A 15,310-nucleotide genomic window follows, 5' to 3' on the forward strand; every position below is an offset into this window, starting at 1 on the left:
TCAATACCAAGAAAAGAGAGACAGGACAATGTCCATAATTCCTACCTCCAGCTATATAGCTAAGGACGGCATGTAATATATATAGAACATAGCAACCGCATTAGATGCTGTAATAAACAGATAGAACAGTCGTTTAATCTGAATTTAGTTTTTCCTAATAGCATTACTAATATTTGCAATTATTAAATTAATTATTCATACATAGATTATTTAAAAGCTCAATATTTGGATGACTTTAAACAACTGCGGAGATTATTACATCCGTATATGACTGGTCGTTGCACATAGACGAGGAAATAAAGAACCAAATCTAAAATAAATAAAGAAAGAACTCTTTATCTGCGCTACATTAAACCAATAGATTTCTAAATTCAAAAACATTTTTTTTTATACAACAAAAGTCATTGTTTATTGCAAGACGTTCATTTAAACCATCATCATCATACGTATCAAGGATTTAGGCCTAGTATGTTCTGTTCCGGCCTTAGACGTCATCGTTGAATCGTTTAAGAGGACGTCCTGGTTTTCTTTTTCCTAATGGCTTGTACTTTAAGGCTTGTTTTGCTAATCTTTCTGTTTTCATTCTTTGAACGTGTTCCATCCATCTATGTTTATATATTTTAATTTTTTCTATTACTGGTTCTTGGTTTAATTCTTTCATAATATCTTCGTTTCTTTTGTGACCAAATAGAGTATACTTTGCAGTTTTTCTCATAAACTTCATTTCTGCTGTTGTTAATCTTTGTTTGTCTTTTTGTTTTATTGTCCAGATTTCGCTTCCATACATTAAGACCGGTAGGGCTAATGTATTGTGTACTTATAGTCTGGTTTGTTTTTGAACTAGGTTTGGTTTAAATAGAGTTAATTACACCTGTTATTTTTAAGCATTTTGCAATTTTTACGTTTATTTATATCTTTTTCGTTTTCATATATGATCATACATCCTAGGTAGTTAAATGAATTCACCTGTTCTAAGATCTTGTTATCTAATACTATCTTAGTTCTTGCTGGATCTTGTCCTTTAAAGGCCATAGTTTTTGATTTTTCCGTTGATATTATCATACCATAATCTTTGGATATCTCATTTAGATCTAAAATAGCTTTCTGTAAGTTATCTTCGGAATTTGTAATTATTATTTGGTCGTCTGCAAAGAGGAGAGTGTTGAAGTTCACAGTAGGAGAAAGTTTAATACCTTGATGGAAATTTTTATTTCATTTTATTATTATTTCATTTAGGTAAATATTAAAGAGTTGCTGAGAGGGGACATCCCTATCGGACCCCTTGGTTTATCTCTCTTCTATATGATAGCTCATGATTTAATCTTATTTGTATTTGATTATTTTCATATATACTTGTGACAGCTTTTAGGATATTATTTGGTATTTGTCTTTATTTTAATATGTTAAATAATATGTTTCTTTTAACTTTGTCAAATGCTTTTTCAAAGTCAATAAATGCAATATGTGTTTCTAAATTATATTCTCTTCTTTTCTCTATTATTAATTTTAGGCAGAAAGCTGGGTCTATACATGATCGTCCTTTTCTAAATCCATTTTGTACCTCTAGAATAAAGTTTTCGGAATATTTCATTAGTTTGTTATTTAAGATTCTGCTGTATATTTTGTAACATGAATTTAGTATACTGATACCTCTATAGTTTTTAGGGTCATCTCTATTACCTTTCTTAAAGATAGGAATCACAATTGCTTTTTTCCATTCTATTGGGGGGATACCAGTTGAGTAAATTTTATTTAAAAATAATAAGAGTCTTCCTTTGAATCTTGTTCCTGCGTTATTTATATAGTTCTGAACCTAGCGTATCTTCTCCAGGTGATTTTCCGTTTCTTGTTTCTTTCAGGCTGATTTCTAATTCTTTTTCAGTTATTTCCTTTTCATTTTCGTTAATTGTTTGCCAGTTGTCTTTTTTAAAATATTTGTCTGTCCACAGTTCTGTGTAGTAATTTAGAAATTCTTCTAATTTCAATTCAGTGTTTAATTTTATGTTTTCTTTGGTATCTGCATTTAGGTGTTTCAAAATCTTATATACATTGGGTCTTATTTTATATAAATCATGTTCTAAATTAGAAACAAATTTATTCCATGATTCTCTGTCTTTTTCTGACTTCTCTTTTAGCTATGGCTCTTATTCTTTTATATTCTATTTCATCTTCTAATCTTTTACTGCTTAACCATTTGTGATAGGCTTCTTTTTTCTTTTTGATTATTTCTTTGATTGTATCATCCCAGATCTTCAGTTTTTTTCTTTTATTGAATTTTTTGGTCTTTCCTAAGCTTTCATTTGCTGCTGCATTTAGTATCGTTTTTATATTAAGCCATTCTATTTCTATTTCTTCATTTTGTTTTATTTTATCTAGATACTGGTTAATTCTTTGTTCATATAGCCATTGTACATTTGTGTCATTCAATAGTCTAGTTTTATAAACCAATGTTTAAATTTTTCTTTCTGTTCTTGTTACTTGTAGCCATTTAGGTGGTAATCTTAATTTTATTTTAACAAGGAAGTGGTCACTGCTTATTTCATATCCTCTGTGAACTCTAACATCTAGTGAAAATTTTGATGTCTTTTCATTTAATATGAAGTAATCTAATATTGATTTCCATCCTCTTGCTGCCCAAGTATATTTATGTATGTCTTTATGTTTATAGAAGGAATTCATTATTTTTAGGTTATTATAAACTACAAAGTCAATCAATTTTTTACCATTTCTGTTTAGAGTGTGTTCTCCATGTATTCCTATATTATTATTAATTTTCGTGTTTCCAATTCTTGCATTTAAGTCTCCTGCTAAAATTATGTAATCGTTTTTATTTATTTTATTATATATGTTTTGTAGCTGATTATAAAAATCAATATTATCCCGTTCTCTTCCTTCTTCTGGGGCATATACAGTAAACCAATTATTGTTAAATAGCCTCTATCTATTCAATTTAAACCATGGATGAATTTAAAAAGGAAAATATGGGTGCAATAACATTCCTCCTTGAAAGGCTACCCTACACTAGGGTAGCATGTTTTAATTTAAAAATGCAAACTGCAGCTGTCTCTCATTTGTCGATATCTTCGAGGGAAACGTTTACGCATGAATTGTAACTGGGATTGTCTTTGATAACGCTTCACATCGCCTTTATAATTCGCACAAACAAACAGATGCTAGCATTTTTCCTCTTAGTAAAAAATAACTATTCTTTATTTGCAGTTAAATTTATCTTAATAAATTATTACCAAAAACAAGTAAATATGAATAGTCAAATAAAATTGATCGAACTTACGATCTACGCTACAGAAGTTTTTTTTCCTCCACTTTCACGTATCGGCGCTACATTGTTATCGAAACATTTTCACTGCGCCCTCTTTCTTTAAAATTAAATAAGTTTGAAAAATTGTCACCAAGTATCGTAATTATATAAAATATATTAAATGAATTTAGCAGTTTTAGAAGTATTAAGATGAACGAAAAAGATTAAAATTCTTACAAATGAATGTGTTACTTTGAATAATATGACATTGTTTGGTGAAAATGGTAACGGTTGAGGTATTTGATGAGCAATTTATGAACGTATTTCGTTCTTGTGAATGCGACATCATCATCATCCAGAACCTGGGTATATTGGGAAAGGGGTGGAGGAGGAACTGTTAGTAAGTGAGCAGGAGGCATATGAGGAATTAATCGAGCTTGAGGTTATATCTAAGTGATATCTTGATGAGATATCATTGCATGTTTGGAGAGAATGTTCCACGGAGTTAACAACAGTCTTGCATTGGGCTAAGTTCTTCCAAAGGTGAGGGAAAAAACTGATCCTCTTCATAAAGGAAGTGATTAAGGTTTCGAATTACAGGCTAATCTGTGCGTCTACGGTTGTCGTTGAAGTGCTGCAGTTGGTCGGGACCAAGATTCAGAATTGGAGTGATAATAGCAGCATTCTCTTTGATGGTTTGCTAAGTGAAGATCACGTTATAGCAATCTAATGGCGTATTATAACACGTTGACAAATACATTCGACAAAGAAGATGTACACACTGGTATATTTAGAGTTTGTAAAGGCCGTTGATCAGTGGCGACTGGTGGCTTGAAATCGTGGGGGTGCTGCAATTTTCGAAATATACATATACACTGTAAGTACAGTGCATACGTGTTTGGATAAAATATCAAAATTATGGTAAAAATTAAAAAAAAATTAAACAAGAAATAATATTGTTTATTATCGATAAAATTATATAGTTTCGTCGAATTCAAAATTACTTAAAAATAAAATCCATTATCATAACCTCAATAATGTTCTAAAATAAAAACTATAACAGATGTTATGCCTTTAATTGTAATGTCCAAATATTTAAAGAGATGGAGAAAACACGATAAGCACTACGAACAATCTACTACTGGCGCAAACTGCATATAAACAACAGTGGAACTGCGCGACGGACAGTGCAGTATTACGCTAATAGCTCGCTCACATATCATTATAACGTGCATATGCGTCGCGCGTAGAAATATGACACTGTGGTAAACATGGTGCTGCTAAGTGCTACAAGATGGATTTTTATTATTTTTTATACAAAATAAGAGAATTGTAATTGTATAGGATTGTTGATGATAAAATTAAATATTACAAGCAAATATAAATAAATTAATAAATATATTTATATATCGAGAAAAATTGGGGGTGCTGCAGTTCCGCAGTTCCTATGCACTAGCCGCCTCTGCCGTTGATGCATTGTCACATGACAAGCAAGTTGGTAATTAAATTAGAACTGATAGAGTTTGATAGTAGATTAGTGTGCCAAATTGCAGACTGGGTGACATAAGTATGTGCAAGTTGTGGACGAAAAAGCGATATCCCAGAAGAGGAGAATAGTGTGCCTCGTTTTTTGGGCTTTTGCTGTTTAACTTGTATACTAATAATATTAAAAACAGGTCTTGAATGGTGATACGCAGTTATTAAAGGTGATGTTGTGTCTTTGCAAGAGAAAATGAATGTACTGGCTGAATGCACAAGTGAGTGGGGAAATTTAAAATCCTCGTAAAATGTAAGGTTTTAAAATGTAGGAAGCAGAGACGGGATGCTCAAACTGCACAGTTGGGAGGAGGTGAAGAAGACGACGTATCAGGGAGTGATTGTGGAGAAGAAATTAAATTTTCGGGTACACATTGCTGAGCTTGCGAAAACAGCACAGCTGATTATGGCAAATGCAGTAAACAGCGATGTAGAACTAAGGATGCCATGGTTTCATTGTGTAAGGCTGTAATCGGGGCACACGTGGATTACAGTGAACAGCTTTAGTCACCTGGTTTTCAAAAGGATGAAGAGATATTGGAACGGTATTGAGGGAATGCCAATTGCAGTCTAGTGGAGAGGATTAGGAAAGGGAGGATATGATCGAGGTATAAGTTGTTAATTGTTTATCAGATTAATGCGGAAAAGGTTTTATGTAGAATGGAAGAAGACCGGAGAGAACAAAACACCATCACTTTTGTTCTCTTCCCCCCCATTATGTGACCAAATTCGATGTTATTTGGACATCATTATTTTGAATTCTTCTCTACAAGCATCCCAAATTTTACAAAAATGGAAAGCATGCATATTGGTGAAGACGTGTCATGTGCCAAAATGTAAATACCTTCGCTTTGCTGCAATGGTATACTAGGGTAATTGATTTTGTATTTTAAAAATAAAAAAGCGTATTTTATAGATAATTTTCGTCACATGACGTGATAGCCACCATTCTTATTAGAGTCGTGAAGCAGCACAAGAGCCACGTTTAGTGTTCACCAAGGAACTCTCCACTCACCCAATCTATTACTCAATAGCAAACGACTGTATTATGAATATTCAGTATTTCATGAATGAGGGTACTATTAAAAATAATTGCAAAGTATATTGTTTGCAATAGCTATAGTTGATTCGAGGAAATAATAATGCAAGATGCCCGAGTGGTTTTCCAACCAACAGGCTGCTGGTTCGAATCAAGCCATGTTTAGGATGGCCTTCATACATACAAATATACACTCTCCTGAGATGAACTGGATCTCCATGGAAAAAGTAGACCCAACTCCTCTTCCCATACTAGGGAAGAGGAGGCCCTCAGTGATCAGATGCGTCATCAGCAATTAAATGCTTGGTTTGCATTTCTTCGATGGTTTAATTTGACGGTTTTATAATCGCTTACTTTAGGGTCAGACGATTTCAAATGTGCACGCACATTCTCTTATTGACATAAACAGATTTCATTAGTTGTATGGAAGACTATCCTAGAAAACATTCACCATTAAAAATCTCAATTATATTTTCTTTTGCAGGGCATAAAACCAGAGAACCTCGCCTGATATCCCAACGTCCAGTCGGTTGCTGCTTTGCTGACCGTGCCAGCCTTCACAGTGTGTCCACCAAGGTGTTCTCATCCATGTGATTCCTGTGCCTCCAGACAAAGCCGCCCCTCAGACCATTTTCAAATTTGTGACCAATCCCTTGTGTTCTTGTCCCTCTCTCTTTTTCTATCTCTCTTTCTCTCTCTCTCTCGCTCTCTCCGTCTGTCCCTTTCTGCAGTCTCCTAGGTAACAGTGCGTGATCTCCATGTCCCCCTACCTCAGACGCGCCATTCCTAACCCTTTGATTCTAGGCGGGCATGAGTACACCCAACCACTGGAAGCCGTCTGCTGATTAAGTCAACTTACAAAAGCCACCACCAGGAGAATTACAGCAACGCTGTTGACCCCATTAGCTGTGAGCCGTGGCCACCCGGATTTAACTACAGTGTATTGCTTACCATATTTCGTTGTTGGTAGCCGCCAGCCGCCAGTCCCACTCGGTCCGGAGCCCAGTTTTACTATGGCCATGGTAAACCACTTAGCCAGCGTCAAAGACTCCCGCTGGCTGCAGCTCGAGGTGTGTCGGGAATACCAGCGGAACAAATGCTCCCGTCCCGACACTGAGTGCAAGTTTGCGCACCCACCTGCCAATGTGGAAGTGCAAAACGGGCGTGTCATCGCTTGCTACGACTCCATAAAGGTAAGGATCATTCTCTTTCTTCTTGTCTTAGTTAAAAATGAACTGCTTTGAACTACTCTCGCCTCCTCTTCTAATTTGCACACAAAATGCCCTCATCAGGTATTTACCTGCATTACCGACAATACTTTCGCCATTACATAATTACAATAGACGGACCTTCAGATGTAGTAACTATTACCTGTCACGGCTAGTAGGCCACGTGCGTCGTGGTCATCAACTCTGACGTCGTCTTTTTAGAAAATTATTTTCTGATTCGAGTAAAGACCGCAGGAAGAAGTTAAGCTGCAAAATAGCTACGTTTCTAAGGTGCCATCATGAAACGAACATGCATGTGCGTGCTGCGTAGAGACGGACGAAAATATAAATAGCCGTGTCAACTTGACATCAGCAGAGGGAGTGCAATATACCTTCACGTTGTTCCGTCGTATCTAGCTCGTGCACTACTATCAAATAACTTGCGAATCATTTCCACCTCTGCTTTCGCCTCACTGTTGAGCGGCTGCTAAAGGACGTTGAACTCACGTAAATTCGCCATGTGCGTGACCGAAGGTTAAACACTCCTTTAGAATCCCGATAGCGTAAAATGTCTTGAGTATAAACTTGAAGGTTCCTTTATTCTTCCTAATAAACAATGCTATCTAAGAAAGCAGTTTTGAGGGAAACCAGTCTCCAGCGAGTCATGAGTCACACACGCATCCACTGATTCTGACCAAGCGATTGCTGTCATGTTACCCTCGTCGTCGGAACCAGATCGGAACAACACATCATAAACAGTTGCTGAACTCTTCTTACCAGGTTGGCTATGCATTTCCCACCACTTTAAACCATCCACGGCCATGTTTGCTGTCATTCGGAAAGATGGGTCATTTTTAACTGCCTTTAACTAGGACAGCTGCTGCTGCTTTGGGGAGAGGAGGGGATGAGTAGGTGTTGAGGAAGCAACGCAGCTTCTGTTACATTAATGTTGTGCAAACGTACCCTTGCAGTTGGCGTTCTTTGAGTTATTTAAATGTTTTAATGAAAACAAACAGTCCTAAGGAATCCTGACTGAATTAGATCACGGTTGGGAAGTAGATATCGTCTGAAAATGTAAACGTGACTGTCTCATGGAACAAGTCTTAGAAAGTGAGTTGTCCTAGAACTGTGTCGCAAGTGAATGTAAGCACTTTGAACATCCAGGATTTTTTTTTTTTTTTTTTTTTCACTCGTACTCAATTCCCTTGGATGTATGCCCATTGCCTGAATGGGTACGATGATGTGACAGCTGGAAGAAGCAGTGAACACTTTCAAACAGGTTTGAAACCCGTTCCGGTTGTTCAAAACGAATTGTGAGATTAATCCTTACATTTCGCTTACAATGATATCGCAGTATCGCGAACGTTCACGTTTCGTGTAGATATTAATTCCACACACGAGCGGTCATAACATAGGAGTGCTGTGTGTGAGAAAGGAGTTAGGAAGAAAGAAGGAACTGCTCATGTATTTCTTGAATAGCTACTAGATGTCCTAGTCTTTCGGGAAGGACACAGAACCGGCAGTTTGAAAAAAATAGATGGAATGAAAGAGGAGGATGAAAAGTTAGTTTGTAAGTCCTAAGCTCAACTGTTTTCCCTCTAACGAAGTGTTTATTTGGTTAAGGGAACTGAAGGAACGATGTGGCCAGTTTGGTGGAGCGATGTCCATGAAAATGGCTCTTGAAAAAAAAAAAAAATGCAAAATAGGGAGATCTTTGAAAGGTTGTAAAAGTGAATAATCGATTTAGTCCAAGACCGGTTGAGTTCCCTGATTAGTGGTTTCGGGCAGTTTAATGGCGTGCTAGTTTGCCTGTGCTCCACCCTCGAAGGGCCTTCGCGTCCTAGACGGCATTCGAACAGGTGTTTCCAATCAGAGGGCTTCGTCTATACCGACTGAGTTACTGACACTCGCTTCTAGAGAGTATCAAGAATTTTAAGGACGTTTTTGGTGCACCATCCCATTCTTAAATTGGGCAGATTTCTGATTTATATAAGTGTAAGTTGCTGTACCGGGAAGAGAAGGATTAAAAAGATTTTTTAGGGACCGAGAATGTGTTAGTATCAGGAAACGGTAGACGTAATAAGGCAGCCAAATGAGAGAAATGTGATCCTGGCAGGCGATCCGAAGTAGGGGAAGAGTGAATGAACTGAGAATAGGGTTCAAGTAAAGCTCATTATAGACTACGTTTGGCATTCTCTTTACTGAAATAACAAAATTATCTTCGAGGGAAAAAAAAAACAAGCAAATTTAGTTATTGGGATTATAAGGCGTTCAACGAGTGTTCACATTGATGGCACCGTTTGAGGTAAGTTGGTCGTAAGGAGATCCAGACAGATTCGGATCGAACAATATACGAATCACTCAGAGAGGCGATTTAATAAATGACGTGGCGAAGTCGTTTTCTGTGAGTGAAAAGCGGAAAGGTCAAAACACTCGGGAAATCGCACGGACACAAAGCATTCATGAAGAACTGGACCCCTTCGTTACATCTCACCACATCAGTCGTTTTCAGAGAATGTCTCGTAAAATGAGGGAATTCTATTACAATGGGACAGCGATATGGATTCATTCATTCATTGGTTCAATTACAATGTATAATTTTTGTCTGAGTGTTCAGCAGTCTCCATACTTCATTATTACTGCTTTCCGAAGTGAATAAACTTGTTGGTTTAGTAGGTAGAGAACGTCTTATTATTCTTCCCCAAAGCCTGTTCTCAATGTGTTGTTTTTTCTATGCGTATATAGACGGTAGCACAGAAGTACTTAAAAATGCAAAAACAAAACAAAACAAAAATATTTTGCATCCTAACTGGTATGACATGTCACTTATTGAAATTGTCGCCAGAACAAGAACTGCTGATTCATAAGCAATGCGCGCCGTTTGTATCAATGGAGTCTTCCTTGTTTATGAAGAAACCAGCTAAACTGGACCACAAAACCAGTTTGGGGTTTATTTTGGCGCGAATTCAACTGCCTCCGTCATCCCCAAGCTTATCCTAATAAGGATAAAAACTAGAAGAGTACTACGAGAAAAACGTACGTAGTTAAGGTGTGAAAACCTTAAAAAATTATTACAACACATTTCGTCTTTTTATATTTCCCAATGAAAATTATTCAGGTTTAAGTTAAGGTAGTAAATCAAACCGATTCTTATACACATGCTGCATAAATATGGCTTACAACTCCCTTTATGTCTGCCCAGATTCACTTGCCTCGTGAATCTGGGCAGATATACTATTAATACATTTCCATGGATGAGACGGCTGACCTTCGATGATGCGATTTTTATTTGTGTTTTCAATTAGTTGAAGTAGAAGTTGTTAGTTCGGAACGAACTCCATCGCTGACAGCAGATAGCCGAAAGCTGTTCAACAACGCATATTCTTGATACTATTTCAAGTTCTCGGTTTAATGGAAGAGTCTGAAACAACCCATCACGATCCCACCTATTTTCAATTGAAGGATAACAGAGCAAAAGAATTGAAAACCAAGTTGGTTCTCCAAGTGAACAAATACAGCAAACAGACTAGGTTGGATTTTTGTGGGTGAAATTTGACAAGCTATGTCGAATGCTGGTTGATCTTCTATTCTAGGGCAAAAAAAAAAAAAAACAATGCGACAAAGAAAGAAGCCTGGTCACAACCAGAAGCATTCCCACACCATAACTCCATCACACTTAACAGATAGGACCAATGCATTGTGGGAAATAAAGTTCTCCAGACACCATATCCAAAGAGGCCAGTCCGACATGTCGACTCCCTATTGATATTCGTCACTTCAGACCACGGCTTTCCAACAGTTTACAATCAAATCACGATAAGTCTCGCACTACTCTGCTATGGTCTGCACGCAACAGACCAACCACGGTAACCTCGGCTGAACAATTCGGTATGCGTCTAATATTCTCGGTCTCTGCAGCTGTGGGTATTGGGAAGTAATAGTTAATTTCCATTACTCAATGACGTCACGCTCATGTGATCAGGGATCTTTCTCTAGTTGCTCTACAGCTGTGAGACCCACCTCGTTGAAAGTCGGTTAATCTGAACCAGTTCAATTTTCAATATTCAGCGCAACTCCAGTCATTTGCTGTGCGTCATTGATACACACGATGTGCACTTTTAATTGCAGGCCGTAATATTTAGCTAAAACTTTGTGTCTGGATGTCATTTTAACCAATTCAAAAGCTTGCGACTCCCTGAGGAGAAATGGCGCCCCACGATCTGGGAGCCTCCGCCCTTGCATAACTACTCTATCCACTAGGGGGCAGTAGCAGTCGTGCTGCCAGATCTCGGGATACTTTATGTTAGCAATAGCATTTATAACGTCCGTTTTGTGGTTGTCATCTTCCCGAATAAAAACGCAGTTGCTGCGTTGTAAGATGATCTCAGTGAATCATCAGAGAGAAATGTCGACTGCCATCGCGATGACGTCACCAAGCGCTGCACCCACGATCTGTTTATCGCGTTATGGAAATGCCGATTTTTGCAAGGGGTACTTTCAGCGTCGGCGTGTACGGCAAACAGCGACAATGAACGAAACAAAACGAAAAAACGGCGTTCTTCCATGGCAACCGGACTGATTGTGGTTCTTTATCGGAAAGTACGCCGCTGCGCTGAGACGGCACGGTCTTCAACGAAGGGTGCGGTGTTTTATAATTCTGCGTATCGGTGCCACTTGGAGACGGAATTTTTGTGAAGTGTGAATAAATAAAGGAGGGAAGGCGCCACAAAAGACATCGAGTCACTTTTACGTAGTTCCGGTGTGAGCTAGGCTTAACAGTAAGTATGGAGAAGGTTAAAATAGAGCGGAGAAACCTTTTGGCATATTTTATGCCGTGTTTTCGAAAAACAGAACCACTGCTTAAGAACTTAAACAAATGTTAGACATGGCAAAGCAAAAAAACTCCAAAATACTTGCAGTGTTGTAGTTAACATTCAGACAAAAATTGTTTTTGCGGTGTGATAGGAGAGATCGTTGTTAGAATTAAAAATAACATTTTAATAACATGATATAAGTATACTAAATTCCTGTTACAAAATATATAGTAGAATTTTAAATAACAGACTAATGAAATATTCTGAAGACTTTATTTTAGAAGTACAGAATGTATTCAGAAAAGGACGATCATGTATAGACACGGCCTTTTGCCTAAAATTAATAATAAAGAAAAGAGAATACAATTTCGAAACACATATTGCATTTATTGACTTTGAAAAAGCCTCTGACAAAGTTAAAAGAAGCATTTTATTTAACATATTAAAAGAAAGTCAAATACCAAATAATATCCTGAAAGCTATTAAAAGTATATATGAAAATAATCAAATACAAATAAGATTAAATCACGAGCTATCATACACGAGAGAGATAAACCAAGGGGTCTGACAGAAATGTCCCCTCTCAGCAACTCTTTAATATTTACCTAAATGAAATAATAATAAAATGAAATAAAAATTTCCATCAAGGTATTAAACTTTCTCCTACTGTGAACTTCAACACTCTCCTCTTTGCAGACGACCAAATAATAATTACAAATTCCGAAGATAACTTACAGAAAGCTATTTTAGATCTAAATGAGATATCCAAAGATTATGGAATGATAATATCAACGGAAAAATCAAAAACTATGGCCTTTAAAGGACAAGATCCAGCAAGAACTAAAATAGTATTAGATAACAAGATCTTAGAACAGGTGAGTTCATTTAACTACCTAGGATATATGATCACATATGAAAACGAAAAAGATATAAACGTAAAAATTGCAAAATACTTAAAAATAACAGGTGTAATTAACTCTATTTAAACCAAACCTAGTTCAAAAATAAACCAGACTAAAAGTATACAATACATTAGCCCTACCGGTCTTATTGTGTGGAAGTGAAATCTGGAGAAAAAACAAAAAGATAAACAAAGATTAACAACAGCAGAAATAAAGTTTATGAAAAAAACTGCGAAGTATACCCTATTTGATCACAAAAGAAACGAAGAAATGATGAAAGAATTAAATCAGAAATCAGTAATAGAAAAAATTAAAAAATATAAACATAAATGGATGGAACACGTTCAAAGAATGAAAACAGAAAGATTACCAAAACAAGCGTTAAAGTACAAGCCATTAGGAAAGAGTAAACCAGGACGTCCTCTTAAGAGATTCAACGATTTAATCTAGGCCGGAACAGGCCACGCTAAGCCTAAATGCTTGATAGGCATGATGATGATTTTTAGCTTTATAAAATGTATTTTCGTAATTAAGAAATCATGAAGTGCTCGAGTCAGGTAATAGGCCAGTTGACTCGAGGGCATTTTCAGCTAATAATGAATTCATCAGTCTCGTGCGGAGATAGGAAAGTTCATACCACCGAACAGGAAAACTAGGAATGGAACATGCGCAGTTAACAGACATCATATAGTGACGTCATAGTGTTATTTTTGCTGCTTCTTTGAATGGCAACGAAACCAAATATAACAATTTCTTTAAAATTCCTGATTGGCGAAAATATTACGATAATTGTAATAATCATGGTATTTGAAATTTAAATTAATTTAAGAAAGAAGATATCCTATTGAGGTTGCAAACCACCTGTTGTACTCGGGTATTATAATCATGCCGTAAAGACCAAAATGAAGTTCATTTTTAATTAAAAATTATGTGGCTACTATCGTATGGCGTATGAATTGATTCAAGTTACGTTATGTTAGAAGGCGACTATAATTTGGAGCCTCGGGTTAAGAATTCAAAGATCTTAAATTAGACTGTTTAGTATAATAGCATGCAATTATTTACAATTTTAACTTTTTTTTTTCCCCCCGATAACTTCATTTACTCAATTTTATTTAAAAGCCAAGAACTACTCAATCGCTCCCTTGTTCGTCTAGTCACCCCTAGACGTTGCTTGCTTATTTCTGCTGGGGACAGGAGTAGCGTAATCCTCCTTACAAAAGAGTCTTTTGATAGCGGGAGGACCCACTTCTGGAAATGTTGGGCTCTTTGACCTGCACACTGAGTTTTCGCAAGAGGGTGGTTACGCAACTGTCTACATCTGTTTGTCTGTAAGAGCCGTTCCATTGTCTTTGTTATTAGAATCGCGGTAGAGGAAATTGCGACACTTACAAGCCAGGAACGAAATTTAATTTTAACTCCACTTCACTACTCTTACTTAAATATGCATTGTCATTCTTTCAATAAAAAATAAATGCAAAACGAAGGCGCACATGCATTAAAATAAGATCCAACTCCTTTGTGTAGTTCTAAGTTGAATCCGGTAAAATTTTGCACGGTAAAGTCTTCGCCGAAGTCACTTGAAATGTCTTTTGCCACTCGCTGTTGATCTGCAATGGAATAAAAAATCACCTCCGAAGGTTGCCGCCACTCAGTGATCGGTTTTTCATTAGTATGCTGACAGTAATTGCCTAAAAGCAGACATCGAAGATGCGGTGATCTAAAAATAATCCCCCTGCATGTGATTAGCCGCAGTTTCCTTTTCGGAATATGATCGGAGATCATTACAGAGTGTCAATATTCGAACGGCCTCCCCTTTTTATCGTATTCGCTCCTCATTCAGCTGACGAAACATGAAATACAATTCTTGACAGTGTCAGATTTAATTTGTACTTCGGTATAACTAAAAAAAAGAGGGCGTCCAGTTAGCAACTCAAACAACAGCTCCAATTACTAATGGAATCTTTGCTTACCAGTCGGCTATCAAGAGATGTGCGGTGATGAAAGGACTCTGCGGTGTGCACGTGAGAATGTCTTCCTATGATAAGCAATGAAAAAAACCTTTTCGAGTCTGAACTTGCATCTGAATTTCATAATGAAAGATCATTTTGAGCACTGAAGGGATGGTTTTGTTTTGGGGATTGAAATTTTATTTATTTGTATGGTGTTTCCCCTTTCCTCCCCGTCTCTTTGGTGTATGTGTGTGTGTGGGGGGGGAGAGTTGAGCCCTCCTAATGAGGGATTAGGTATATATATATATTTGACTGTAGATCCGTGTGTGTTCACGGGCCGGTTTACCTGTTCTGAGGGACGAAAACCCCGAGTGGGAAAAAAAAAAACGCCGTATGAGACAGACTAACTCACCTTTCGTCGAAAGAGACCAGATAAAGGTTCCTCACATCATGGACGGGAATCGAACCCCGGTCTTTCCGACTGAGCTACGGAGACTGAAATGAAATAAGTCGCCAGAGTGCGCGGAGTTCTAACACGCATCCTTTGTACTCTTCGTTTGAAGTTCGCACAGGAAAATACCGCAAATAAAGATCCTTCTT

General features: G+C 37.1%; 1 protein-coding gene across 1 annotated transcript in view; it reads left to right on the forward strand.

Annotated features, from left to right (window-relative positions):
- Positions 1-15,310, forward strand: part of LOC150100498 (muscleblind-like protein 2a) — a 549,014-nt gene that overhangs the window by 143,037 nt on the left and 390,667 nt on the right. Inside the window, 1 exon segment of the mRNA XM_090402904.1 lies at positions 6,319-7,027. Coding sequence (XP_090259030.1) covers positions 6,848-7,027 — 180 coding nt within the window. The 5' untranslated portion in view covers positions 6,319-6,847.

Source organism: Typopeltis vanoorti, chromosome 13 (genome assembly GCF_054136105.1).
Source record: "Typopeltis vanoorti isolate ZY-2024b chromosome 13, IOZ_Tvanoo_1.0, whole genome shotgun sequence".
NCBI classification, from domain to species: Eukaryota; Metazoa; Arthropoda; class Arachnida; order Uropygi; family Thelyphonidae; genus Typopeltis; species Typopeltis vanoorti.